Raw genomic sequence first — 27245 nt, 5'->3', positions numbered from 1 at the left:
AGGTCATCGAAGAGATAACAGAGTTTCTAAGCCTCAGCTGAACCTAACAAAAGACCATTTTCAGATCCGTGCCGGGGACACCTACACTTTAACTTGCAAGTAAGAACCTGGCAAATATTTAGTATGTGTAGTCAGATCTGGGCACCTGTACCCTATCCTATCTTGAGAACGGTGAATATGCAATGGTGTATTATACACACTCTAGTTCAGGAATAGATTGTATTAATCTACTCTAGCTGTTAACACACCCTTTCCCTCAGTGTTTTGATATTGTTAAATATTAAAGGGACACTATAGTCACCTGAACAACTTTAGCTTAATGAAGCAGTTTTGGTGTATAGAACATGCCCCTGCAGCCTCACTGCTCAATTCTCTGCCATTTAGGAGTTAAATCCCTTTGTTTATAAACCCTAGTCACACCTCCCTGCATGTGACTTGCACAGCCTTCCATAAACACTTCCTGTAAAGAGAGCCCTATTTAGGCTTTCTTTATTGCAAGTTCTGTTTAAGATTTTTTTATCCCCTGCTATGTTAATAGCTTGCTAGATCCTGCAAGAGCCTCCTGTATGTGATTAAAGTTCAATTTAGAGATTGAGATACAATTATTTAAGGTAAATTACATCTGTTTGAAAGTGAAACCAGTTTTTTTTTTCACGCAGGCTCTGTCAATCATAGCCAGGGGAGGTGTGGCTAGGGCTGGCTGCATAAACAGAAACAAAGTGATTTAACTCCTAAATGACAGTGAATTGAGCAGTGAAATTGCAGGGGAATGACCTATACACTAAAACTGCTTTATTTAGCTAAAGTAATTTAGGTGACTATAGTGTTCCTTTAACCTCTCCCTGGCATGCTAATGTGAGTCAAGAATTTAAAGAACACATGTGTTACAAAGTGGGGTCTATTCACTAAATTGGTTATTGTTCATAAATAAGAAGGGGGTTTCCATTTTTAGACTACAATAACCACTGGATACAATTAACGCTACCCCAACATTATATTTTCCAACATAGCTATTGTAGATGACAATGTGCAATTCTCTTTTTACTTCTGCATATTTCCAAATGTAGCAAATACCTTCTAATATTTAGGATCACCATTCAGTCTTAGTGACAAGTTCTAATGATCAGATTCACAATTTGGATAGAAGACGTGAAAGAAGATTTTGAGAAGGAATATAGGCTTCCTTCTATAAATGGACGCCAACGATTATTCTCTAAAGCAGAATTGGGTAGAATCATTACAGAAATTGTACATTTTCACTCAAAGAGCAGATAGACAATTTTTCCAGTCCAGCTTTTTTTTTTTGTATTTTGGTCTAAAATGTGTCATTCCCCCTGTTAATTCTCCATAATTCCCACTTGAATTAATAAACCTGTTAGTAATGTCTGTGTGGGTATGGTAGTGTCACACGTTGACACATACAGTGTACATATCACTCAGTGGCTGGAAGTGCTCTCAAGATGATCTCCGTTGCAGCATAAGCCTCAGGAAGGCGGCAGGCGGACAGTCTGCTTTAAGAGCCAAAAAATCTTCTTCTGGGAAGGAACAGGGAGGGGACAAGACCTGCTGGATATTGCATATGACCCCGGAGACCTTACACAGCATTCCATTTATTTGCTTGTCTAAGTGAAGGGGCTTGCTTCCTGCCTGCTATTGTCTTGGCCTCAGACACCTTTTAAGAAATGCCTCTCAGCGTGTATTGATAAGTCTTGTAATAGGCTGTGTGCAATACAAGAAATAACACTACTTGCGTATATTGTCAGAATTAATGAATAACACCTGCTAGTATTATCAACAGATCACCTTAAGAAATATGTCATTAAAAAAATAAGAGAATGCCACATATATATCCATATAATACAAAAACTATCTAGCCTATGTTATGATTTAGTTAGGAACACATTTCAACTGTTGTATTGTACCAGCTGCTCCATTTTTTAATAGCAGGCCTAGGTATATAAAAAAAATTACAAGATACATTGATGATAAATATATTAGAATTTACATGTTATTATGTAGAAAGGGATGCATTATGGGAATAATGGTGTTAAATGGTTATTCCAATCATCTTCTGTAGTGGTTATGATGACACTGGCCCGGATCCCTGGTTATGGAGCACATCAATTAGCAATGGTTCGTCACCATGCCTGGGTCCCCGCCAGACTCAGAAGCTCCATGTTGGCCTGGGTATGCACTTTCAGCTTCTGAAGAGGTGTGGATGCCGTAAGCTGTGGTTGTTGCCATTTATTGAATGAGAGTGTCAGCTGACTGCTCACAGCCAATGACTGCCCATCTGTGCACCGGAAGTTGCACAGAATTGACATTAACCAGCCTGGAACTAGTTTTGGGCTTGACTGATGACACCCCAGTAACGTTGTCAGAGGTGGAGTTACACCTCTGGCAACAGAAAGTAAACTCTGTTAAACTTCAATGCGAAATACTGCATATACAGACACCAGGCACCATAACCACTACAAACCATTGACTTGTTCATGGTGATTTGAGTTACCTTTCAAAATTGCATCTACTGGCATAAGCCTGACATCACCATCACTGGCTGCTATACTTTATATTATTTCTTATTACTATTTTCATACACAAATATGCTGTTTTTTTTAAAAAAAAGCAGATCTTAAAAATAATAATTGTGAAGGGACAACTGAAATACGACAGACAGACAAACAGAAAGATAAATAGACAGACAGACATATACAGAGTTACAGTTTCAGCTGCATTGAAATGGCATTGGTATTGCTCGGAGTGTAGGTCTGCTTGAGATTTGTACCCCCAGACGGCACAGACATTCTGCAAATAAAACCAAGAACTAATCATTTAAAATATGTCCTGATGTCTAAATTACTATTATTTATTATTATTATTATTATTATTATTATTATTTTTATTATAATTTTACAGAGGAGTTGCTCCACTAAGCTGGCTTTGGCAGCAGAAGCCATTTTCATTGAACAGCAGATTTCACGTATGGGAACAGCAATGTAGAGGACCTGATGAAGGGCATCTCACTTGCAGTCATCTTACAATCACAGATGCAAAGGCCAATGACACCGGCAGCATAACATGTACCAATATTATACTCAACACCAATGCGAAGAATCAGGTCAAGATCTACATGTATGTTAAAGGTAAGCTTGCTTTCAATACAACTTGCAATTCGAGTAGCTTGTCAAACTATTCGGAAGTAATCAAAATGTTGTTGTTGATCCTTTTATTTTAAAGCAGCAATACAGAATATTTAGAAATTACGAAAAGATCCGACTTTAGGCTTTAGATGTACTAATCTAAAGATTTATTTTCCAACATGGCTATTTGATTTAAGACGCGGCATTTCATCGTCAAATATACAAGTGAGACATAGTTTAAAAATAAATGCCTGCAAATGCAGGTCTACTGAAACCTCAATTTGAAATATTCAGACAAGTCAGATTCCATAGATTAGCACAATGTATCTATCCACTGAATTCATCTTCCGTACTTCTGGTCATTCAGTTCAGCCTAGATTACTGTATAGATTATAAAATATAGCCAGTATACTCAGTTAGTATCATGGGAAACATTCAGAAACATCTGCAGTACCAATGCTATGCTTCACTGTTCTAGTGATGTACCAAGAGTAGCAAAGAAACTTATAAAGATCATTCACAGACTCGAGACTGCAGGCAGAATATTCAGTTTCAGTGCGATTTCCCTTGTCATACAAAACAATAGGAAAGGATCTGTCACCATGTACTCTTCCCTACTTGATCTGTGACCCATGCTCACTGTTCACACACTTTGAAGAACCTATGAAGTGATGCAACCAGAGTCCTCTTCAGGATATCACAGACAGATAGTCTTTACAGCTGTAGATGTCTACAATTGTATTCTATAACTCAAAATAATACGCTATATGAAACAGAGGAGAATAATTATAAGTATCTTTCTTCTGCCTTAACTGCAGGAGAATTTGAGCATCAAACACTGATATTATTAATTAATTCACTGAAAATATTTTATACGTGCATTTTTATATTCAATGTATCCACTAAACTGTGAATTGTGGGGAATTGACAAGGGAACTGCAAATGTTTTTGTAAAATGGCCAAATTAGAATGTTATCTCTCAGTCAGTTTAATATTTTCCGATTCCAATTTGGGTAAAACATTTTTGATTTCCTTCTTATTTGTCTAGTTTTCCCCTGCCCTTGTTTTTTATTTTTTTTTAAATGTTTGAAAATTCTTTAATAAAAACTATTTGAAAAGCATTGTTGGGAATTCAAAGTGAATTCAAATAAAAATTTCCCATTTATACCAACTGAAGCTGATTAGGAAACATCCTTGGCTTTCATATTTGGATGTAAACTAATAAGGTATCGAAGTTTCTTGTAATACATTTGTTATTGGAATACCAGAAATGTGTAAGCTTTTGTGAGCTCCTTCCTTTATCAAGTCTAAAGCATTTACATGTCATTATTTTGCACCTATATTTTTTACTACTACGGCAACTCAAATATCATGACAGGCCTTAAATTTGAAATGTACTTTCAATTCAGTTTAAATTCTCCAACGAGTCTCACTTTAGGAAATAATTCTGTAAAAGTCCACTCTGATTTACAAGGCATCTTAACTAAAGCAAAATATATTTGCATAAAAGCTCCAGCTACAGATTTATTTTTGTCATTTATTATTTGCAGTTTGCAGAACGGTTTATTAAAAGAGTAGACAAGTTTTAAGCATGTTTACATCAAATCAGTATGTATGGAGACAATGATGCAAAATTGTCTTTGGATGCGGACCTTCTGTTAATATCGACATCCCCAAAATAGTCCATGCTGTCATCATGGACAGGGAGTCAGATGGCTTAACTGAAAACGTGTTTACATTTTAACCTATAGACTGTAAGCTTGTTTGAGCAGGGTCCTCTTCAACCTATCGTTCCTGTACGTTTTCTTATAATTGTCCTATTTATAGTTAAATCCCCCACTCTCATAATATTGTAAAGCGCTACGGAATCTGTTGGCGCTATATAAATGGCAATAATAATAACTTTAAGAGTTAACTAATTACTGCATGATATCTGTGCTAACAGGCCTGTGATTAAGAGAGCAACTTCCCTGTATACTGGTTTATACGCAACAATCTGATGATTGAGAAAGAATAGGGTCCGAGGCCAGGGAAGCATCAGTCGGGTAACATCAACAGAGCAATGAGCACTTGAATTCGGTTTATTTCCTCTCACGGTTTCCTTCCAAGATATTTGCACAATAGAAAGCATGCATGATTTATACAAGCCCAGTGTGCTTGAGTGTATAAGGAAAAGGAATATTGTGTGCTTTCCATTTAACTATTCTTGTGGACAATCAGCAAATCAAAGATAGAGACATTTATCTGGACACTTTTGATAAAAAGAGTTTTACTTAGATCCACCAAAAGCATTGTGTTCCTCTTACCACTTGCATACACGTATCATTGCCTAAAACTTGTGATCCTCTTCATTTTCCACCCTTAGGGCAAAAGTGAGTGGATATGTTTTTTTCAGTCGTACAACAGAATATGTAGATTATGTAAAAACTTAATTCAGCTGATACAATATACAATAACAGAACTACTGGAGAATTAGATTAGGGAAAATAAATATTGGAGAAATATTGATTAGGGAAATCAATATTAAATATTGGCACATTATTCTACATAGCAAAACATCTCTGGATGAAGAATATCTGACTGCAAACATCCAATAACATAATAATGGTTAATACCTGAAAGCCCCTCTCAGTAGAAGGAAAGGAAAACTAAAAATGAGATGGTTATGTTGAAGGCCAGATATACGATTTGCTAGCAAGGACAATTACCCGACAGTATAACACAATTGGTTATATTGTAACTTATTTATTGTAACTTACTTATTGTAACCAATTCTTTTTTTTTATGTTCTCAATGGAGAATTGTATCTTAATCAAGTCTGTTTAATATTTTTCATTTAGATGACAATCAGCCTTTTCTAGAGATGAACGCATTTTTACCAGGTCATGCACCTAAAATTGAAGAAAACATATTACTTATCCCCTGCCGCGTAAGCTCTCCTGACTACAAAGTCATCTTGCAGACGGTAAGTGGAAGAATTTAACTTTTGATTGACAGACTTAACCCATAATCAATTCAAGTCAATCCATAAAATATAAAAAAAAAACATAATGATCTTGACTCATTTATGAAATATTATTCTAGTAAGGATTTCTTTAGATTAATTAATTGCTTCGATGGTCATTAAGGTGCTCAGAACACTAACTGGGTATATGTAGCGTATACTATTTAAAGATTAAAATACAGATACAATACTTAACACAATTTGTGTTTTACATACAATATTACATTTGCTTTCTCCAAAGAATTAATTTTATTTCCTCTAGTCCAGGAAACTGAACCAGATATCCTCCCATTAAATCATGACACAATTTCTCCAAGTTTTTGCAAACAATGGTCTGCATACATTTTAATGAATTGAAAAAAAAAAAAACACCTTTTAAACTTTCTCAGAATAGAATTTACTTCTGTTTAGAACTAATTAAACATATTTTTCTTTCATAGCTGCATACAGTATGGCATTACCACACTAATTTTTTTTTTACAATCTACGTAATTTATGATATCCTGTACTATGTAATCAACAAACTTTGGGGATTAGAACCTTTATAAAACATGAGTCATCCTGAGATAGGTTGCTAGAATTTACAACAGTTGCAGATATCTAGGTATTATAGTACTACAATGCAGGAACAGAGCAATTTAAGTCATTTAACTGTAAAGCTTAACATGATAAAATTCAGAACAAAAGAATATGTACAAGCAATTACTGCACTTCTATAAAGTGAATGTGGCTCGTCCGTAATAATGAAATTAGTAAGATTTTCCTAGTTGAGGTCAAAAAGCCAAAATTCATTCGAATTTCTCTTTTTATGCATTTCAGAACCTATTCTTTTTAAGATGAAATTAGTAAAGAAAAAAAAATCTTGTGCATTTCAAAACATTTTCTGTTTTTATTTATTAAATATTATGTAATGGAAAGAGCAAAGAACAAAACATTTTTAGTTGCAGTAAATCGAAATGCCAATGTTTGTATCAATTCTCTTTTTTATTTATTTCAAACCCTATTCCAAATTCCAATGTCAAAAATTTCCATTCTTCACTCCCAAAATATATAACCAAATATATGGAAATGGGCAGCTATAAAATGTGACTAATTCTGGAGCAAATTTTCAAAAGTTGGTCAATTGGCATCACTGAACAAATTGCATGTTCTGATTGGTTGCACCATGTTTAGAACATTGGTACAGAATTTCTCCTATTAAAAAAAAAAAACCTCTAGGTTTAGGTTAAGCAAAATAAGTTTCAAACTTTCTCTGGCAAGTGAATGATTAACAACAACTGTCTTAGTCAACAAAAGCTGAGTCCGAGTTTATAAGCTGGCTTTAATAAGAAGTAATTCATGATTAGCTAAACTGTGTCCTTAGTCGTGGAATATTGTCACAGATATCTGCTATTTGCCCCTGGACCCTAGTTGTATGCAGGCCCCCTTACTATCCAATAGCAGACAGGTATAAAGATCCCTGTCCTCTTTAATCAAAAAGAATGTGCAAAAATTCTATAGAATGTTTAGTGGATTATTTTTTTAGTAGAATCATTTACATTGTTACTAATGTTGCATTGCATTTCCCTGAGGTCAGTGGGTAAATATAGATTGTGAGCCCTAAACAATTCCTTATACAGCAAATTAATGTTCTCTCTTTCAAAATGTGCACCAGCATAACAGTGTTTAATGTTGACGTTGATTTATCTTGACTGGAGTTTCCTTAATTACAGTACAGTAGAGATTTAACTTGATCTTTCCTATAGTGCCTATATTTAACAGTTTCTGAATAACAAGATTGCAGTGAGGTTTATTAACAAAATATACAGAGTTGTAGTGAATTGGAAACCAATCAGCAAAAAGTATTGATTTGCAACAATTCTCCAAGTTAGCTGTTTGGCTACTTTTGACAACATTTTGCTATTCAGTTTCAATTTCTCCACTATTCAATGTTTGGTGAATACAGGCATTAACATGTGTGCATTTAGAGATGACTTAATACATTCCTGTATATTGTAACTACAACTCAACAATCTCTTTAACTCATTAACTGTTCACAACTCATGATATGTGTATCATGATATTTCTTTATTTCAATTATCCATCCATTAATTTTCCATTCTCTGGCTTAACAATTTCTGTCAGTCTCAGGTCTCTGAAAAAGTGCCTTATTGGAACGAAAAGTGTCTCTTTCTTAGTGCCCCTATTTGGGCACTTTACAAATACATTTTGTATACTTGTGTATTTTTTTTCAATAAACCTCCTTTTTGGTTTCATACACTGACCCTGGATTTTTACTCCCATTGTAGACCTGATATCTTTTACATCACATTTTCGTCTTCCATCCACACATTGCCTTGTGATTACCCTTGCCACAAATCTAATAATCCATGAATATTAAATGTAAATACACAAATCAATCACACTTCTATATGATAGAAATAAAATATAAAAATCGAGGCAGCTGTTGGGGGAAGGGTGGAGTCCTAAGGTACACTAACATTGTATATAATCATGTTACATTAGCATTTAAATTATAAAGCGTTGCACAACTGTTACTACTCAATAAGTAATTTTAATAACAAGAATGTTTAATTAGTTTAACATTTAATATTTCTTTTTATTTGTACTTGTAACATCTTGAATCTCTCTATGTGTAACTTTGACACACATGTATTGTAAAATATTCTATTTTACATGCATTTAAAACTTTTCTTTTTCTGAATGTCCATGGAACATGACCATAAATGTTATTAGAATCGCTAACAAGAATATTGTATCAATAGTATTAACATTGTAATGCTTGCACACCCACTTTGGTGGTGTATATAGAATGTATTATATGTATATCTGGGACAATGAGACACAGAGACTTAGAACATCAAGGACACAGTGTCTCCACACTCTAAATGTCCGGCGTACACCATTAGAGATGTCCCGAACAGTTCGCCGGGAACTGTTCGCCGGCGAACATAGCTTGTTCGCGGTCGCCACGGCGGGCGAACATATGCGATGTTCAGTCCACCCCCTATTTGTCATGGAGGTGGGAGGGTCTGGGAGGGGGGGTCTGCTGCTGATTGGCTGGAATGTGTCTGCTGACTGTGAGGTACAGGGTCAAAGTTTACTCAATGATGACGAATAGGGGGCGGACCGAACATTGCATATGTTCGCCTGCCGCGGCGACCGCGAACAAGCTATGTTCGCCGGCGAATAGTTCCCGGCGAACTGTTCGGGACATCTCTATACACCATCAGTTGTTGACCAGTTTAAAATCAATAACGTTGTAAGAACTGACTTTGTATTTGAGAAACAAGAAGCATAAGTCTGTTTATAGCTATCAAAGTCTGATTGCATTGTATTTTTGTGTGATACAGAAGAACATAAGTATGTGTAGGATACAAGGCAGCCATATTTTAGCAGAAGAAAGAAGATTATGAATTCATACATATTAAATAAGTTTCAAGTAGAATTATTATTTTAAGATGCCATTTTCCTACATCTATTTACTTTTGCACGAAGCCTGAGGCAGTTTCCAATTTGAGATCTAAATTAATCCGAGGATTCATTTTTTAAACATGCGAGTATTGCCAAGAAAACTGCTCGGAATTTGAGAACTTTGCAGTAGGCAATGAACGCAGCAATCCTATCTGAAAAATTGATGTTTTTTTTATGAGTGTGAGAAACGAAAGCTTTAAACTCTGGAGACTATGGGGTTAGATCAAGCCAGGCTACGTAAGGTGACAGCACGCAACCAAATGACAGGGAAACAAAGCTCAGTAAACACATTTTAAATCATCAGTGAAACAGTGCTTCTAACAGGTTTTCCCAAACGGAAAGATTAATTAAAGCGGCACCGTTACCCCCACCACCCCTCCAAAATCATTATTTATTAAAGATTGAATCTTTTTTAAATTCTCACATTGACTTTCAGGAATTTCACTGAAATTCCAACCCATTCAGAAAAATACACTGTGACAAATTATGGACTATTTTGCCTTTTTATTTTTCCTCCACCTGAAAAAACTTGATACTAGACGGCGCTACAGTCGTCAAGCCTTGTCATTTCACCCAGCTCTTTCTATGGATGATCCTGCGGTCTCTTTATTTTGTGTCGATTCAATTCCAATTTCCTCTTTTTTATTGATCATCATGTTTATAATGATAAACATTACATTTACGTAAATTACTTTTTATGTTCTTTAAAAAAAAGTTTTGATTATTCATGAGTTATTAAGAGCATTACTGCTCAGTCCATTGGAAACTATTATTTTTATAGAAAAACAACATTAGCACTTACATTTATTTTTACTGAACTCTATTTTATTTTTTTGTCATTCTTTATTTTTGTTGTGTAAAATGAAAAAATAACATACAAGCGGACGATGCCACGATAGCACCGAACTCTTTTTATTCTGAAAATGATCCCTTGTTTTCAGGTTAAGATATGATCACAAATCACAAAGCGGTCTTATTTTTCCCAAAATTAATAAAATAATAAAAATAGCAGACTAGAGATTGGCGTTGGGGATGCTGATTCTAAATAGAGTTATTTAATTAACATATTAGTCCCCATGTGTTACATAGAATCAATTAGAAAATAATTATGCTTGCAAATGGAAACAATTGTTATTTGGATTCATTATATTTTATATATTCTGAATAGAGAGAATCTGAGTATCTGATAAGAGATGTTTCACGAAAGAAACGTATAAGAAAATTATATTTACTTTTTAACACAGTAGCCTTATTTAAAAACAAAATTCTTGTCTGTACACCATAAGGAAATGTGCTTTTTTTAAATTCAATGAAGTTTCTTTTGCTTAGAGAATCAGAGAATCCTTTCCTCCTTAAAATAATAATAGTGATTCCCAACCCAGTCCCGGAGGTACACTAACAGCATCGCCATTGTAATGGAACTGGGAAATTCTTGAGTCCTGGACTGTCAGTGTGTTTGAGGGATTGGTTGATAACCCTTGGACTAGTGAGAGTTTCTCTTTTTAACATCACAATCTCCATTATTAATTTTATGTAAAAGCAATTAATGTGGCTTGTTACATGAGCAGCGATTGATTGTCTTAGATTCCTTATCTGGTTCGAGCATAAAGGTTATAGGTGGGAGAAAATGATGCTTATTCCACATAGCTTTAAAAAAAATTGCACATTTTCAAACATTTCCAAGGGTTTTGTAAGAGTAACTGATTAGAAATGTTATTAAGGAACATTAAAATCTGCTTTATTTTATAAATGGTAAAACTGTCATTGTATATGGCATGACATTATATAATATATTTATGGTATAATTGTTTAGTGACTGAAAATGTATCTCTCTCCAGAATTTGATATCAAAATGAAGTTATGATTCCACCTAGAGATCACATATACATTAAACAGCTTGCACGTATAAACTTAGATCCTGTACCTTTGCCTTCTTCCCACTGACTCTGTTGAAATGATTTGCGATCATAAAGCGTCTAGAAGTTGCAATGTCTTGATAGTGTTTCTGTTTTAGATTATTCCATTACATTTTGGGCATATTCCTATGCTCCTGCTATGCAACGTCTGGTGGATTTGGCAGCATTTTCCTAGAGGAATGTTCTGCTGAGTGTTTACAAATTTCATGATGTAATGTTTTATTAATGATAATGTACTTAGTTAACATTAAACATGTATTTATTTATAAGTGGAAAAGACATATGCTGCTGCAAGAGATCTAATAATATCTATACGTCAATCTAGCCGTCTGCGTGATCTCTATTGAAAAGGGATGCTGTAGGCACCTAGATCACTTCATTTCATTGAAGTGATTTGTGTGCAGAGCCCCTGTTCCCTTAACCCTGTCATGTAAAACATTGCAGTTTTAGAGATATTGCAGTGCTAAGACTATCTCTAGTGAAAGAGGCTGGGGGGTCTACCTTTTGGTCACCTGCAAAGCACTGAATTGTAATGTTTAAAGTCAAGTATGTAAGTAAAGTATGCAATTGTGATAGTGCCTGCAACCCTTTCACCTTCACCAACCTCCCAAAGCCCTCTAGTTAACTATTAAGAGGATTTTGAAGCGCGGCCTCAAGGCACGTCTCCAAGCCCTCTGGGTATGAGAGCTAGGAATCTTTCTTCTTGGTACTCATACAAGCGCTTACTTAATGCTGTCACGGTCGGCTATAGAGAATCATTGTATTGAATGAGTCTCTATGACAGAAACTTAGGCGCATTGCAGCAAGCGCCAACATGGGCCTATGGTATCCAATGCCCCTCTATGAGGAGCATCGGATTGGTCCGTCATCATAGAGGCATCACTGAAGGCAGAAGGTTGCGGCATTGCTGAGACAGACTTGGGTGGTTTTTTTTTAAGAGGGGGGCGTAATTGTACAGGGGGTCCAGGGCTGTAGCGTACAGAATACAGATATGAATTCCTAACGCTTCAGTGTTCCTTTAAGCCTGGTATTATCTACTCTTCTTCATTATTTTTTTCCAGCACAAAAACATGTTGACATGGGACGACTTGTGTATTGCAACCGGACAAACAACTTGTAGTCTGGGATTCAAAACAATCAATATACTTCCTATTTATATAAGTGACTGATTTACATCGGTTTGGTTTCCTATCATTATAAAACACAATATAGCGTTATTCACATAAGTAAGAATTGCCGGGAATTCAAAGTGAAAAATAGCCAAATTAGAAAAACTCTCAGTCAATTCTGTTTTCGGCTTGGCTATTTCGGCCTTAAAGTTGTAATTCACTTTGAATTTCAGGTATTTATCACTTTAATGAAAAACCTCCAATAGTATAACAACCATATTTTCTGGAGGATGCACATAATATTACACATACTAATCATAAATTTGGCTAAACAAGATAGAAAATATACAGACATTTTATCAGAAAATTTTTCTTAACGTCTGCCACAATTTTGTTGGATACATTGAATGTTCTATGACAAAACTAATGTTTGCCCAGTCTTACTATGACCTCTGGTGATTAATTGTCTGCACCTCAGTCCCTTCATACAATGTTCCTGCCTTGGCATTGCAGGTAGGAATGTCCCCATGAGATGTTTTTTAATGTCTCAGGAAGGGATATTGGGTCGTGTGGAGACATTCAGTCGGCTTCCTTCACAGAGAGGAAGCCTAGGAAGGGGAGTAAGCCGTGATGGGTAAATTTAGAACATCCGATTCCAAAATTAAATTGACAAACATTAACTGACAAAAAAATTATGAAATAATTTATATTTGATTTAGATTCTAGGAAAAGATGTAAATACTACATAATACCAAGATTTACAAATTAACACAAATCAAGCATAGCAGACAAAAATAAGTCAATCTGCACCAAGAATTAACAGATATATTTCAGTTTCCTTATATTTCTTTAGAGGTGATTAGGACAGGTGTTAGTCTGTGGAAAGACTAGGAGTGAACGTGGAATACTGTGGAAAGAAGTGAATAAATGGTCTCAAACTCACAAAAATCTCTACTGGTATAACATAACAGCCCCCATCAAGGCTAGAAATAAATAGTAAATAGTAAAGATACTAGATCATAAACATACCAGGAAATATATAGTGAGACAGCAGCCACAAAAAAATTAATAATAATAATAGACAACGGCAAAGGGAGTATACAAGCAAAAACGCTGCCCAGATAGGGTGGAATTGGCTAAACAGTGAACTGGCAAGGATAAAAATAAAAATAGAAACAATTAAAAAAGTGACAAATGTATTAATGAGCATCAAATGGCAGTCCCTATGGTACAAGTCTGTAACAATAAGAGTAGCAATGTCGTGTTGCAAAAATGTATCAGATCTCAAAATAACAGAATCCTGTTACTGAATAGCAGGAGCTGAAATCATATAAGGCTGATCTATAATAACCTATATTGGTATATAGTCTTATTGCAATACCTGATCATACAGTGGTCTCTTGTATTGGATGATGCCTTGAAATCTACAAAATATAAAAGATAAGAGACATAGTGTTCTCTGTTGACACTTTATTTAATTGACACAACGTTAAAAACACTTACAGCAGGCATGTCAAACTTGCGACCCTTCCGGCTGCATGCAGCCCACAATGAACATCTTTGCGGCCCAGCGAGCCGCGAGTTTGAGACATGCTTAGTGTTAAAGCAGAGTAGGCACCTGCTTTTTCCACATTTCAGTGCCTACTCTGCTAAAAATTTACCCGGCCTGGACTCAGAGAGGTCGCTGGAGGAGCTCAGTCTTCCTGCTCCTCACTGCTCCCTCGCATGCGCTGTCTGTAATGATGCCGGGTGCCTGAATATGACGTCAAATTACGGCACCCGGCATCACTATATTGGGCATGTGAGGGAGCAGTGAGCAGCAGGAAGACTGAGATCTCCAGATAGAAGATCCCTACACTAGCTCACAAAGGTAGGGATCAATAAATAAAATGATGTGAGTGTGTGCAAGAATGTGGAAATATGTGTGTGTGTGTGAAATTTGAATAATTATTAAATGCATCTTTCATAACCGATGTCCGACAACTGAAGCCCACATATCTTTTATTTTATATATATATTTATTTTTATTATATATATATATATATATTTTGCCAGTAGCCAGTGCATATCTTGTTTTCTTTTATTAACAAAGTATTTTTTTTTTTTACTGTGTGTCTACATGCAGCCAGTGCTGCTAAGTGCTGCCGGTGAGATTAGTTTTTTCAGTCTTAATGTTGATTGGCTACATCTTGACAGGAAATTACTGTCAAGAAACATTAACCACACTCTTGGTCAGTTAAGAAGTCAACTTCAGTCATTGTACATTTTTCTAAAACAAATCTATTAGCAAACAGCATCATTATAGTCCATCTTTAAGTAGATAGTGCAAACAGACCTACAATACTTTCTTTTAACAAATTTTCATTGAAAAGTCACTTAAAAAGTTGGAGAATTAAATGGACGGACTCCTAGGTCATCTGTTTCTTTTTAGAGATAAATTATGAGGGAGACATGTTGCACCAGACAGCTCTTTGGACATAACCATACAACTCAGAATTCCATACATAGTGTATAGCTCAGGAGAACTCTTGCAGATTTAAGTAATAGTCTTTTAATCTGAGATACATTGCTTAATGTATCAGAATTGTAAGGAGGGTTAGTCATCGTAAGTGATTTCATTCATAAATCTTTTCAGCTGTATTCATTAGACCATAACACGAATCCTACACAAACAGAAAATTCCAGAGTAAAGCCTAGTATGGAGTAGTTGTTGTAGTTACACTATAGAAGCACTCCCAAGCTAGTATGAGACCGATGATAGATGTAACACTGACAGCCAGTGTTGAGTGACAGCTCCTAAGGGAGGAAAATCATGTTAGCTTTGGACAGAAACCTGAAATAAATGCTAAATATCTAAGTACTGTAATGATGCCTCGACCCACTCCACACCACTGCAAGATGATTGACATCAATAAGAAGAAGAAAATATGGACTCAATTAATATGGAAGGAGGTTCTCAGGAGTGTTAATACAGTCTATCACCAATAAACATATAACGTTTAAGTTGAAGTTGGATAAAATTACAAGGAAGCTCTTTACCTCCTTCATTACTTTAACTCCTTAAGGACCAAACTTCTGGAATAAAAGGGAATTATGACATGTCACACATGTCATGTGTCCTTAAGGGGTTAAGGTAAACTGTCACTAATATGTGATACGCTTTCTAATGAACGTGGTTTCTGTAACTTTCTGTGTATTCTCTTTCTTTATGAATGTAAACAGTATCTTTTAGGAGAGTGGGGGTTCTGTGGCATTCTTATGTTTCCTCCCTTAGAGCTGTCGTTTTGAGTGATCCTACGTCAGACTCTTCAATTATCCGGTTGATTATCACACTACTTTGCTCTGCATGCAGTTTGTCTAAATTATATATATACCATTTCTCCTCAAAAGAAGTCATCTAATTTTGTGCTAAAAATGTATTGTATACTGTATTGTACAGTACTATGGAGCTTTATGCCCCATTTCCAGTGGTTCGGTTCGGGTCGGTACGGCCTGGTACGCTATTTTGAGTGTTTCCATAATGAAAGTGGCCCATACAACTGAACCAAACAGCACCATTCCTGGGCCCCCTTCAGATGTAGGTCCATAGGAAATGGTACGGTACGGTTAGGGCAGAGTTACTGGTCTCACAGTATACATTCCATTGATTGGCGGATGACCAATGACACGCTAGGCATTTGGACTAAACCCCGCATGCTCCCTGGCGGTCCGACTTGCAGTGTAAAAGCTCACCTGAATAGGCTGGACCAATGTAACCCTTCTGAACTGTACCGACCTGAACCATACCACTCAATGGAAATGAGGCATTCGATAACAGTCAGCATGGTCTCAGAGGAATTAATGGTTTCTATCGAAAAAAAAGGACCCAAGAGCAGTGCTGACTTCTGCAACGTGAATGTGTTACAAGCTCTGCAGAGCAAACTCGAGAAAATAATTTGAAAGGTAGTGTATGTAAACATGCTTAAAGAAATACACAGAACTTTACAAACAAAAACAAACTATTACTGGATAAGGTATCACAAATAGGACTATTACCCATATTGTTCTGTACAGCTTCTAATATATGGAATTGGATAATAACATATTGACTTCATGATTTGTTATGGATTTCTGTAATACATGGAAGGAGTGCTGGGTCGTCCATGTTCTTATTGTATATTGTTGCTGGTTTAAGCCAGACTGAGCCAAATAGTAAAATATCAGAGACATCTCTTGTAGTACAATCAGAAGTTCAATTAGAAGGCTCTGAGACGATAAGAGGCTATGGCTGGTGTAAGACATGCTTGACTTCAGAAGATGCCCATATCTGTTATGGAAACATATTGCCTGAACTAATGTTTCGTTCTCTATCTCTTCTCATTGTGTAGCATAATTCATCCAATATAGTAGAACCAAGAATGGAGTGGAACCCCAAAAGAGGCTTCATTATAACAGACTCAGTAATGGCTAGGTCAACAATGGTAAAATGTGTTACAGAGGTGGATGGGAAAAATATCGACTCTTATTACATGCCACAGCAATGGGGTAAGCATCAAATCCATAACATTCATAACTAATAATAGTATTAACAGATTTCTACAATACCTATACAATATCTATATTATTAAAGGAATACTATAAGCCACAACTCGCTGGTTTAATATTAAACCTTTTACAAATGGCTTTATTAAAAACTGGGCTCTTTCAAGAGCCCATAGTCTGTAATTCACATTATGAATGTCAATATTGTTTTCACTGAATGCCTGTAAACTCGGTGCTAACATGCCGAAGTATGTTCAGCCAATTGTTGTCTAAAGTACAATTGACATATATCTAATTTTCAATGCATCCTGGTTTGGGTGGCCTTTGGTCTGTGGGAGGAGTCCCAGTTTCTATTGAAATGTTTGTAAACTGGGCAGCAGAGCCCTCCTTAAACTACACGCATCCAAACCTCCCCTGTACATTGTGTCCCAAAACACCAGAGAGGGAACCAGAAGGTTGCAAAAGATAAATGTACTACAAATTCCCCATTAATAAAAATCGCTCACTGTCCCTATATACCTCGGCACCGCACAGAGCTAATACCTACCTGAATCAGTACCCCGGACACTCAAAACAAAAATGTAAATGTGCGTAGCACGCTGAAATGCACGTCGAGCTCTTTTATTTTCAATTTGCACCTGGGTAGCACTATGCACATTTACATTTTGATTTTGAGTGTTCAGGGTTACTGATTCAGGTAGGTATTAGCTCTGTGCGGTGCTGAGGTATATAGGACAGCGAGAGATTTTTATTAATGAGGAATTTGTAGTACCTTTATCTTTTGCAACCTCCTGGTTCCCGCTCTGGCCTTTTGGGACACTGTACAAGGGAGGTTTGGATGAGTCTAGTTTAAGAAGGGCTCTGCTGCCCAGTTTAAGAACATTTCAATATAAACTGGTACTCTTCTGGGACTGGAAGTGGCCACTTGATGTCCCTAGGGAGGAATGTAAACATTCAATGCCTGCATATAATGATTATACTCACCAAAACAACTACATTAAGCTGTAGTTGTTCTGGTGACTATAGTGTCCCTTTAATTCTACTGGATACGCATTTGCAATGTTTTGTTGAAAATTTATCAATATATTTTTTTCAAAATACTGAATCATTTGAAAAGCTTATCCAAGAAAAAATATATTAAATAGAGGCCTTCAATTTGATACGATTGACTGCTTAGTCAAAAAAATATATAATTTTCACAAAAATTATGAATTTAGCCATTTGGTTGGGAAATAAAACTGAAATGCACACACTGAAATAGAGAAAAAAAAACATAGACATGTAAATATGCAGCACCATAGAGAACATTATCTGTTGATTAAGAACAACAGGTAACAGTTTTTACTCATTGTTAGCATCAATGGAATTGGTTAATTCACATCTTGGTTTGCATGTTAAATACACATATATCTTAACATTGCAGGTGATAACACAGAGGTTGATGAGATAACCGCAAGTGCCATTGAAGTGTTAGTGGGGGACCCATTCACCCTTGAATGCCATGGACATTGCCAACATAATTCTAGGGTGTCTTTGCAATGGCTACACAATGGAAAGGTAAGTCCGAGGTAGACACGAAAATGCTTAGACATTTTGAAGACGATGAGAAAGTGATACAATTATATCTGTAACATTTTAATAACAGAATAATTAGGTGAATGCACAAGTAACTTTTTTATGCAAAGAACAGTTGACGTTGCACTACAATATTAAGCTTTTGGTTTCCTGCAAGGAAGTTGCAATGCAGGACTTAGCTCACGATAGTTCCTGCTTAGGAACTTTCAGTTCTCCAACGTTCGTAGTAAAGGCAGACAGGGAGCGGTGTTTGGAAGATCATAGGTAAGAAGTCAAACTTTCAAAAAAAAGTTTTGACTACCTACAATTCGGGGTCTAACATTACACCCCTGCCACCAAACCAATACAAATAGCTTTAATAGTATTTACAGCAAATCCAAATTCAGTTTATTATTAAGTTACAAACTTCAAATAATAATCAAATCATAGTGTCTTAATTATTGAAAAAAATACATATTATTTAGAGAAATTATTTATCTGTTAGAAATTACAAATTCCGATTTTTTTTCAAGTTCATAAGTTTTAGCCCAAATAGCTAAACTGGAAAAAATCTGAGTTGTTGTCTGAATTCCGCTTTTGATTCTCCACAATCCCCAATTAACCCTTTTCACTGCCAAGCATTTTTGTTTGAAAAACATTACCATAGCATTTTTGTTAAACAATAAATGTTTAGCTTGCTCATCAACATATAATAAGTTAGCAATTTTATATGCAGTTGTTTTTTTAGATAAACTTTCAGTAGGAGAGTCCCTTTTTTGGCATCCTATACCGCTGTCCCAATTTAGTTCCCTGGTGTCCCGCACCCTAGGGACACCGATCAGCTGTCCTTGGGCAGCATTGAGAGAACATCATCAGGCATGCTCATGCTCAATGCTTCAGCAGTACGCTCTACATGATACTCTATGTTAGGGGCCGGACTGTCTGTCAACCTGGCATGCTTTCAGGATGAGTCAATCTATTATGGGCATTGCCATTAACAGAAATTGTGTCTTTGGTAGCGTCCCCACAAAAATCCCCTCCCACCCATCCAATTTCCATAACTCCCTATGATGGGAGTTATGCATTATGCAAATGTACAACTTTTTAAAGTTTCATTTATTGGCTCATCTGTTAAAGAACATCTGAAGTAATGAAAACCTTGAGACACTATACCATGTCCTTTATACTGCTATATTTCAGATAGGGTCTGAAATGGTACTATAAAAACAGAAGTACTATTTTTCCGACATACAGTAGGTGTGACAAAAATAGATAAATAAAAATGGTCAAATAGCTTGTTTCTAAGTATTTCTAAGGACTCTGGAGGCATTACAAGAATCACTGAAAAAAGAAAGTCAGCATGTAATCATAAAACCCTCATACAATAAATATATTTCTAAATATAAAAGCATATATTTCTAAAATAAAGGTATTTATAGGTGCTCTTGCAGTTCCATGTAAAAGGCGTTGGCTCTGCAAGAATAGTTGGCGCCGGTGGAAATGATGGGGCCAAGTGGAAATATGTGCGGATCAAACCAATTGGCCAACAAACGCAAGCATTGCTGTGGTCATCATGTGTTGACCACCCAACCCTGTAGTACCTCCTGCAGCTTCTACCCCAGGTTATAAGTGTTAGACATGTTGTGTAAATTAAATGGTCAAAATCCTGATAAAAATACATTTTAATTCCAGGACGTAACTCTACAAGAGTGTAAACATCAAAGGTTGGGTGAATCCTTCTACAAGGCACTGTATTTTTAACTCATTAGCTCACAAGCTTTATTATGAAAAGTTAAAAAAAATAGTACAGACAAAACAACTATATGAATTTAACATCAAATGCACCTACTCATATCTCTCATTACTCTGTTCTGTTCTAGTCATTGCCAATTTGATTTAGCTGAAAACGTTAGTTCAAACTCAGTTTGTTCTGTTTTAACGTTGTACACGGTCTGACTCCCAGGTGTAGCCTATTCTCAGCGATAACATAAATGATTGCATTAATAATTAAAAGTCGTAATGAATTAGTGCAAGTCTCAACAAGTTTCTTATAAGTATAACTTGACTGGAAAAAGATCACATCTCATTCTGTAGTCAAGGAACTTGGCTCACCGTAATGTATTTGAAAATCTACTAAACCTATGTGAATATGCTTGTGAAACAATGCTAATGACCAGACAGTCATTTTGTTAACACATTGTTCTGATCACCTTTAGGTTTTGAAAGTATCACGAAAACAGCTTACGTCAATCCCCATTACTCTATACAGTGGTATCCAAAGGTTGCATATTAAAAAGGCGACAATGGATCATCGGGGCACTTACACCTGCCGGGGTTCTTACAAGCACAGAACCAAGAGTATTGACATCACTGTTTATGGTGGGTAGCATAATCCTTCTGCAGTTGTGTTTTTACTGTTCAAAATTTTAATTTATCATTATTTGTTATTTTATTCATAAAGTGCTGAGCTCTATTGCATTTTCACTGTTTTCAAATCGAAATAGATTATTATTTTATTCATATTTTATTTCCTAATTATCAATGTAAGGCTTTTCAAGGACATTAATATTATGCCTAAATCACAGTTTCTTTTAATTTATGTGTAATATTTCAGAAGCGTTATGTTACGGTGAGTGCAATAAGTTTGTTGAGCAGGTAAATATGAAGGCACTGAAATACCTTGTGGCGATGTAAATCTTTATTTTAACTTTTACTTCTTTCGTAGAAGCAACATTTTAAATAATGTTACCATATGAGCGTTGTTAATACAACTGGCAGCATAACCCCCAAACCAATCAACTTTGGCTTCAAAGACAGAGAATGAGCAATCGTTTTGGGATGATATTAGTACAGGGGACCTTGTTGGGGCAGATGGGTGGAATACTTGAGTGTAGACTAAGCAGGACATAAGGCAAGGCTAGGAAAGGCTAAGAAAAGATAACATGTTGGGTATTTTTTAAAACTACATGCCATGTTACTAAGTGCATTCCTTTTTTTAACCTTTGCTTCCTAAAATAACTAGGCCTTAGAAACATATGGTCCACAATCCATCAATTGGTTACAGTTCCCATGACCCTTTCCAAACTATAGTCACTGTATAATAAGTAGCCAATTGAAAAGTACTTTATTAGAAGCTTAATTACCTCACGTTCTTTATCCCCAAGGTACGTGTCAGTTTATATAAGGGGAGACGGCTACATCCACTCAAAAAAGAAGGAAAATCTACTCCTGCTTTTTTAAGTTTTACACCGGTTCATTGAATCTCAGACTACAACATTTTCATTTATATCACAATGAATGGCGCCCACAATTCTTACACAGTTGGGAAGATAAAATAAATAAATGTGGGATTTTCGTTAGCAAAGATAAGAATCGGTTCACATGCAGAAAATGTTTTATCTAAGTGACTACACCCAAAATGTTTATTTTAAAATGGTGTAGGGGGACACTAGTTTTAAAGCAGCCATGCTGGATGTAATCTGCTAAACACTCATGTTCTCTGGGATTCCCTTTTTTCCCCCAAGATTTTAGAGATTTTCTTTAAGCAATTCCCCCTCCTCTTTACAGTGCTGTCTTAATGGACTATCCAAAAAAATAAAGAAAAATAATTAGCATGGTCATAAGGAGACTTTATGTTTCGCAGAAGTATATTTAGAGCAAATGCTGAGTGAAAAATCACAGAACTGTCTTGTAAAAACAATGGCCTTATCCATCGGAAAACATATTAAATTGATTGCTCATGAAATCTGGTTCTTGTTTTGCTACTTGGGAATTTTATTAAAGTAATACCATATTAGATGTTCACATTATTACCTACAAGGTTAAAAATTACTTTTTGTTGATGCCTCATAAGCATCACATCTTCCGTGTCAGAAAAAGGTGAACATGTGGTGTTTGTTTTCAAGGCCTGTTAATTGATTTTATGTCTGCTTTACATAAACTTCCATAACGTTATTATTCCCCCAATAAGTGACAAATGTATGTTCACCAATTTATCATATCCTTGTTCAGAGCAGCTCAGTGGAATAATGATTAGTGCATTTATGATATGTAATAATGAATCAAAAGGCTGACCTCTCTTTTAGGAGAGTCTGTGATCTTTTCAAAGTCATTATAAATTTTGATATAGTACCCTTATCTTTGTCTTTTCTCATCAAATGTCTGTGGTTGTGCAGCCTCACTGGAAACAAATTCCTAGCTTTTAGTTTTTTTCCAGAGGTCATTAAAATATTTAGCTTACTGTTTTTTGCCAAGCAGTCTTGAGATACTCGTTTTTGTTTTTTTTCTCATGCAGTAACACCAATTTACCATTGTTCTAAGGAGGCCAATGGCAAATATGGCTGTTCTATAGCTGCATACACAAATATTCTATAGATGCAGGGATTCATTGTTATTGTGGACAATGCTTGTGGGTACAAGAAGAAGAGTTGTACAAAAAACAAACAAAAAAAAGCTTAGTTACTCTCTAACTATCAAGTGATAGGGTTAACCAGCCAATCCTGTTCATCTTTTTGCATTCTAAGTCAGAATTAATGAACATATATTTCAAAAGTATTCACCAATGTGAGACTAGCCAAGAATTCAGATTGAATTCAAATTGAACTTCAGATTTAAGACCACATTATCCAAATTGCAGTATTGATTGTGACTATATAAAGAAGGGAATACAGACAAAACAAGTATATGCATTTGGAATAATATGTGCCTCATCATATCTCTCGTTACTATGTTCTGGTCTAGTCATTGCCAGATTGATTCACTTAAACTAATTTGTTCAAACTCAATTTGTTCTTTTGTAATTATGGAATGGACACTATTCACTGCGATACGATTTTATTTAACTAATATTTACTATTTCAAGTGTCAACTAGTTTTTGGTTTTTTTAAACTGATTGCCATCATATTCTTTACTCAAGGAACTCACTGTGATGTATTTTAAAAACTACTCAACATATGTTCAATGTGAACGTGCAATGTGAAAAAATACCCAATATTGGATGCTAAATGACCAGACACTCTTGATTTATATACCCATCGATAACAATGATAAATTACATGTATAGTTCACCATTATCTATCCCAAGGTATGTGTGGATATAAGTATAGAGTAGTGTAAAACAAAGAAACAAACAACATATGTTAAAGCCCAATTTCTCTAAACTTAAATCTATTCCCTTTGTTGTCCTAGACTAGAGACTAATTTTAGTGCTTATTATTATTATTATTTTAGAATATTTTGACAAATATTTTAATATTGCAATATGTAGATTTTTTTAATATATTGATATAATTTTGATATTTAAATAGTTTTAAGAAATAATTTTAAATGTTTATCCAAAAATATTAGATTTTGAAAAGCTTATCCAAAAACATTAAATCAAGGCCGTCATTAGTGTTTAATATGTAATATCTTTGTCATTAATACATTTTCCTTAATGCATTATCAAAAAAATGGTAATAAAAAAGATTTGAAAAAACATGCCTGCCTCCAGAAAATGATGATGTATGCACACAATATCAGGACAGTTTGCTAGCACACATTTTGTGTATTGCACATTGCCATGAATGTCCCATATCAACTGTTGTTTCCTGCTATCTTGTACATTATTGTTCATTTTATTATGTTTTAGGGCATTATCACTGTCTGTTGATGTATTGTTTATACTATATGTGTTTTTGAAGAGATTTTCATGATCTTTATTATTCTTTATTTTAGAAAAGCCATTCATAAATATAACTGCCCCCAAAAAGCTCATATATGAAGTAACTGAAGGCATCCACAAGTCTATACTACTGTCTGCTGTTGTGCACGCTTTTCCTTTACCTACACCAGTGTGGTAAGTATTATACAGTGTGAATAATAGACGTACGCTGGTCCATATTCTTATAAAGGTTAATAGCGTAAAGAATTCAAGTCAAACCTGAGCACTCTCAGCTAGTGAGTGCAGTCCTGTATTGTTCCTACTTTGTTCTATAGATACATCCAACTTCTCCTGGTAGAGAAGACCCAACGAGGGACCCTGGTAATTTATCAAACAATGTTAAAACTGTTTAACATCTTACTGTGGGGTGGCTCCATGGCACCCCTAGCACTATAACCACTACAGTGGGCTGTAGCCCATAGTAAAACAATGAATACAATGCTTTCCTATGGGGAGGTTTGGATGCATGCAAGGAGCTCGCTGAGCATGCGCATCAGGTCCCCAGTTCCCCTCTACAAGGAACATTGGATGGAAATATTGCGGAGGAGTCTATGCTTCCTCCATGGCTTTGCGGGAGGAAGAGCGGTTAGCAGGGCCGAAAAAGGCAAGTGAAACGTTTTTCTTTTTTTAATTCTTGCTGCATATGGGGTGTGTCCTCTATAAATCTAGGGATAGGGACACTATCGAATTAGGAATATAAGTTTGTATTCCTAATGCTATGGTGTCCCTTTAATAAATAATAATTATAATAATTATTATTAATGTAGTGCAAGAATAAAATTTTAAGATCTTTCTGCTGGTTGTTTCAAATATAGAAGTATATACAAGTCTGGCTTAAATTGTCAAAACTGTACATTATATGCAGCAGTTCTGATTCATCACTACACATGTTGTGTTCAGCACTATTTAAATAAGCATTTACATTTCTGTTGTTTTCTTGACAATAGCCTACTGTGTTAAAAGCAGCTTTTAGACCAAACCAGGGATTAGATGCAAATATCAAACAACCGACAGCTGTTTCAGTTTTATGGGTCTTCAGTCTCATATACATGCATATACAGTACATATCACAGTCATAAGTGGATTTTTGTGCCATTCTTTGCTATAATCATTTGTTGCTTGTTATAATATGGAAAAAAAAAGCCAAAGTAACGGACTCTAATTTAGTATGCAATTAAAGTGATAATTTTGCATCAAAAATTGCAACTTTCATAATCAATGTAGATTAATTTATTTTCATTTTGCACTGGTGAAGGTAATATGTTGCCCTGTTAAACAGCCACTCTTTTAGATAAGGGTGCCATTTAGCATTTGTATGGACCTTGTTGCTTAATTGCAATGAATGACGAGGATGAGAGATGTAGACTTGCAAAAATAAAATCTACATTCCTTCTCAATGGACAAAGTAAATTTGTCAATTAACTGTTCTAATTAGGAGATTCAGTCATATACACTCTCCTATCTGGGGGCATAATGGACCCAATCAATCAGACGCAAACTGAAATAAACTAAAGGCATACTAGAGGCACTGTAATCGTTTCAACTCATTGACTGCTCCAAGCGTACCCCTGCTATTATGAATTGGTATTTCAAGAAATATTGTAATTTCTGCCTCATTCATTCATAGTGAGATAGCCCGAAAATTATTTATCCTGAATGGAGAAACAGAGCTAGGGGATTCCAGGTACTATTATCACTTCAATGAGACAAAGTGGGAACAATGTCTACAGTTTTCCTTTAAATGGTTAATCCAACCAAAAAGCAGTGTTTGTAATTAGAGTAATCAATGTTCTGTGGATCTGCACCCCCCAAACTTAAAGAAACAGTAAAGTGTGATTAATACAAATATGTATTCCTGGCACTATAGTGTTAAATTACTTATTTAGGTGAACTGCCCCACTTGCATCGCCTTGAAAAGGTGATTTATATCAACCTTTTTTTCGGTCTCACCACAGATGGCCCAATCAATGCACCATGAACCATGCACGGTGTAGAGACTCTGAACGCCAGTGCTGCACAAAGTGCAGTATTGGACTAGGAAGCAGTTCTAGTTCCTATCCGAGTGATTGCCACTAGAGGTGTTACTAGGCAGTAATGCAAACACATTTTCTTTGAAAATGCAGTGTTTACATTGAAAACCCTGCAGGGACTGGCTATAGATACCAGAACCACTACATTAAGCTGTAGTGGTTCTGGTGACTGTAGTGTCCATTAAGAAAAAATAAAATTGCAAAACTTTCATTCCAGCAAACCAAGTTCTGGGAGAGCAGGACATTGGCAACATGATGTTAGTGTAAGTGCCAAAAATTATTGTTTCTTTATTTGTCTTATTTTTTCCATCAACTAAAAGAATGTGAAAGTTTTTCAGTTGGGAAACATCACTCTTACCTCTGTGTTGTCTTGAACAGGTATAAAAATGGATTGCCAATAGGAGATAACCACACGTATTATAAACCTGACCCAAAAGATTTCAGTCTGAAAATAGTCAATCCAAAAGAAAAGGATTCTGGGATTTACACTTTACACCTGAACAACTCTCGTCATCAAATTACAAACAAATTAAACTTCACAGTAGTTGTTAATGGTAAGTGCTTGTTAAAAGAATGTATCCTATGATGGCGATTGGATATATATATAAATACTTTATTTAATATTTTTTTATAATCTCTCATCACAACGTGTTACACATGGTTTAAACGCTCTATTGAAATTCGAAACAATGGAATGTCATGCAGAGACAATATTGATAAGACAAATTAGCAAAATGAGAGGTTTTGTAAAGTAAGTATAGTAGAAAAAACAGAAGCATCATCAAAGCAAAAGAA

General features: G+C 35.5%; 1 protein-coding gene across 1 annotated transcript in view; it reads left to right on the top strand.

The window, feature by feature from the left end:
• LOC134572839 (vascular endothelial growth factor receptor kdr-like) overlaps positions 1–27245 on the top strand; it is a 162343-nt gene that overhangs the window by 49735 nt on the left and 85363 nt on the right. The window contains exons 2-9 of the mRNA XM_063432080.1: positions 3–99; positions 2917–3143; positions 5981–6105; positions 17011–17167; positions 18588–18721; positions 20935–21097; positions 24435–24555; positions 26829–27004. Of these exons, the coding sequence (XP_063288150.1) occupies positions 3–99; positions 2917–3143; positions 5981–6105; positions 17011–17167; positions 18588–18721; positions 20935–21097; positions 24435–24555; positions 26829–27004 (1200 nt within the window). The remainder of the gene's footprint in view (positions 1–2; positions 100–2916; positions 3144–5980; positions 6106–17010; positions 17168–18587; positions 18722–20934; positions 21098–24434; positions 24556–26828; positions 27005–27245) is intronic.

The sequence above is a fragment of the Pelobates fuscus genome, chromosome 9 (assembly GCF_036172605.1).
Source record: "Pelobates fuscus isolate aPelFus1 chromosome 9, aPelFus1.pri, whole genome shotgun sequence".
Taxonomy (NCBI): Eukaryota; Metazoa; Chordata; class Amphibia; order Anura; family Pelobatidae; genus Pelobates; species Pelobates fuscus.
Note: the sequence above shows the minus strand (reverse complement) of the source record. Positions and strands in the feature narration are given on the sequence as shown.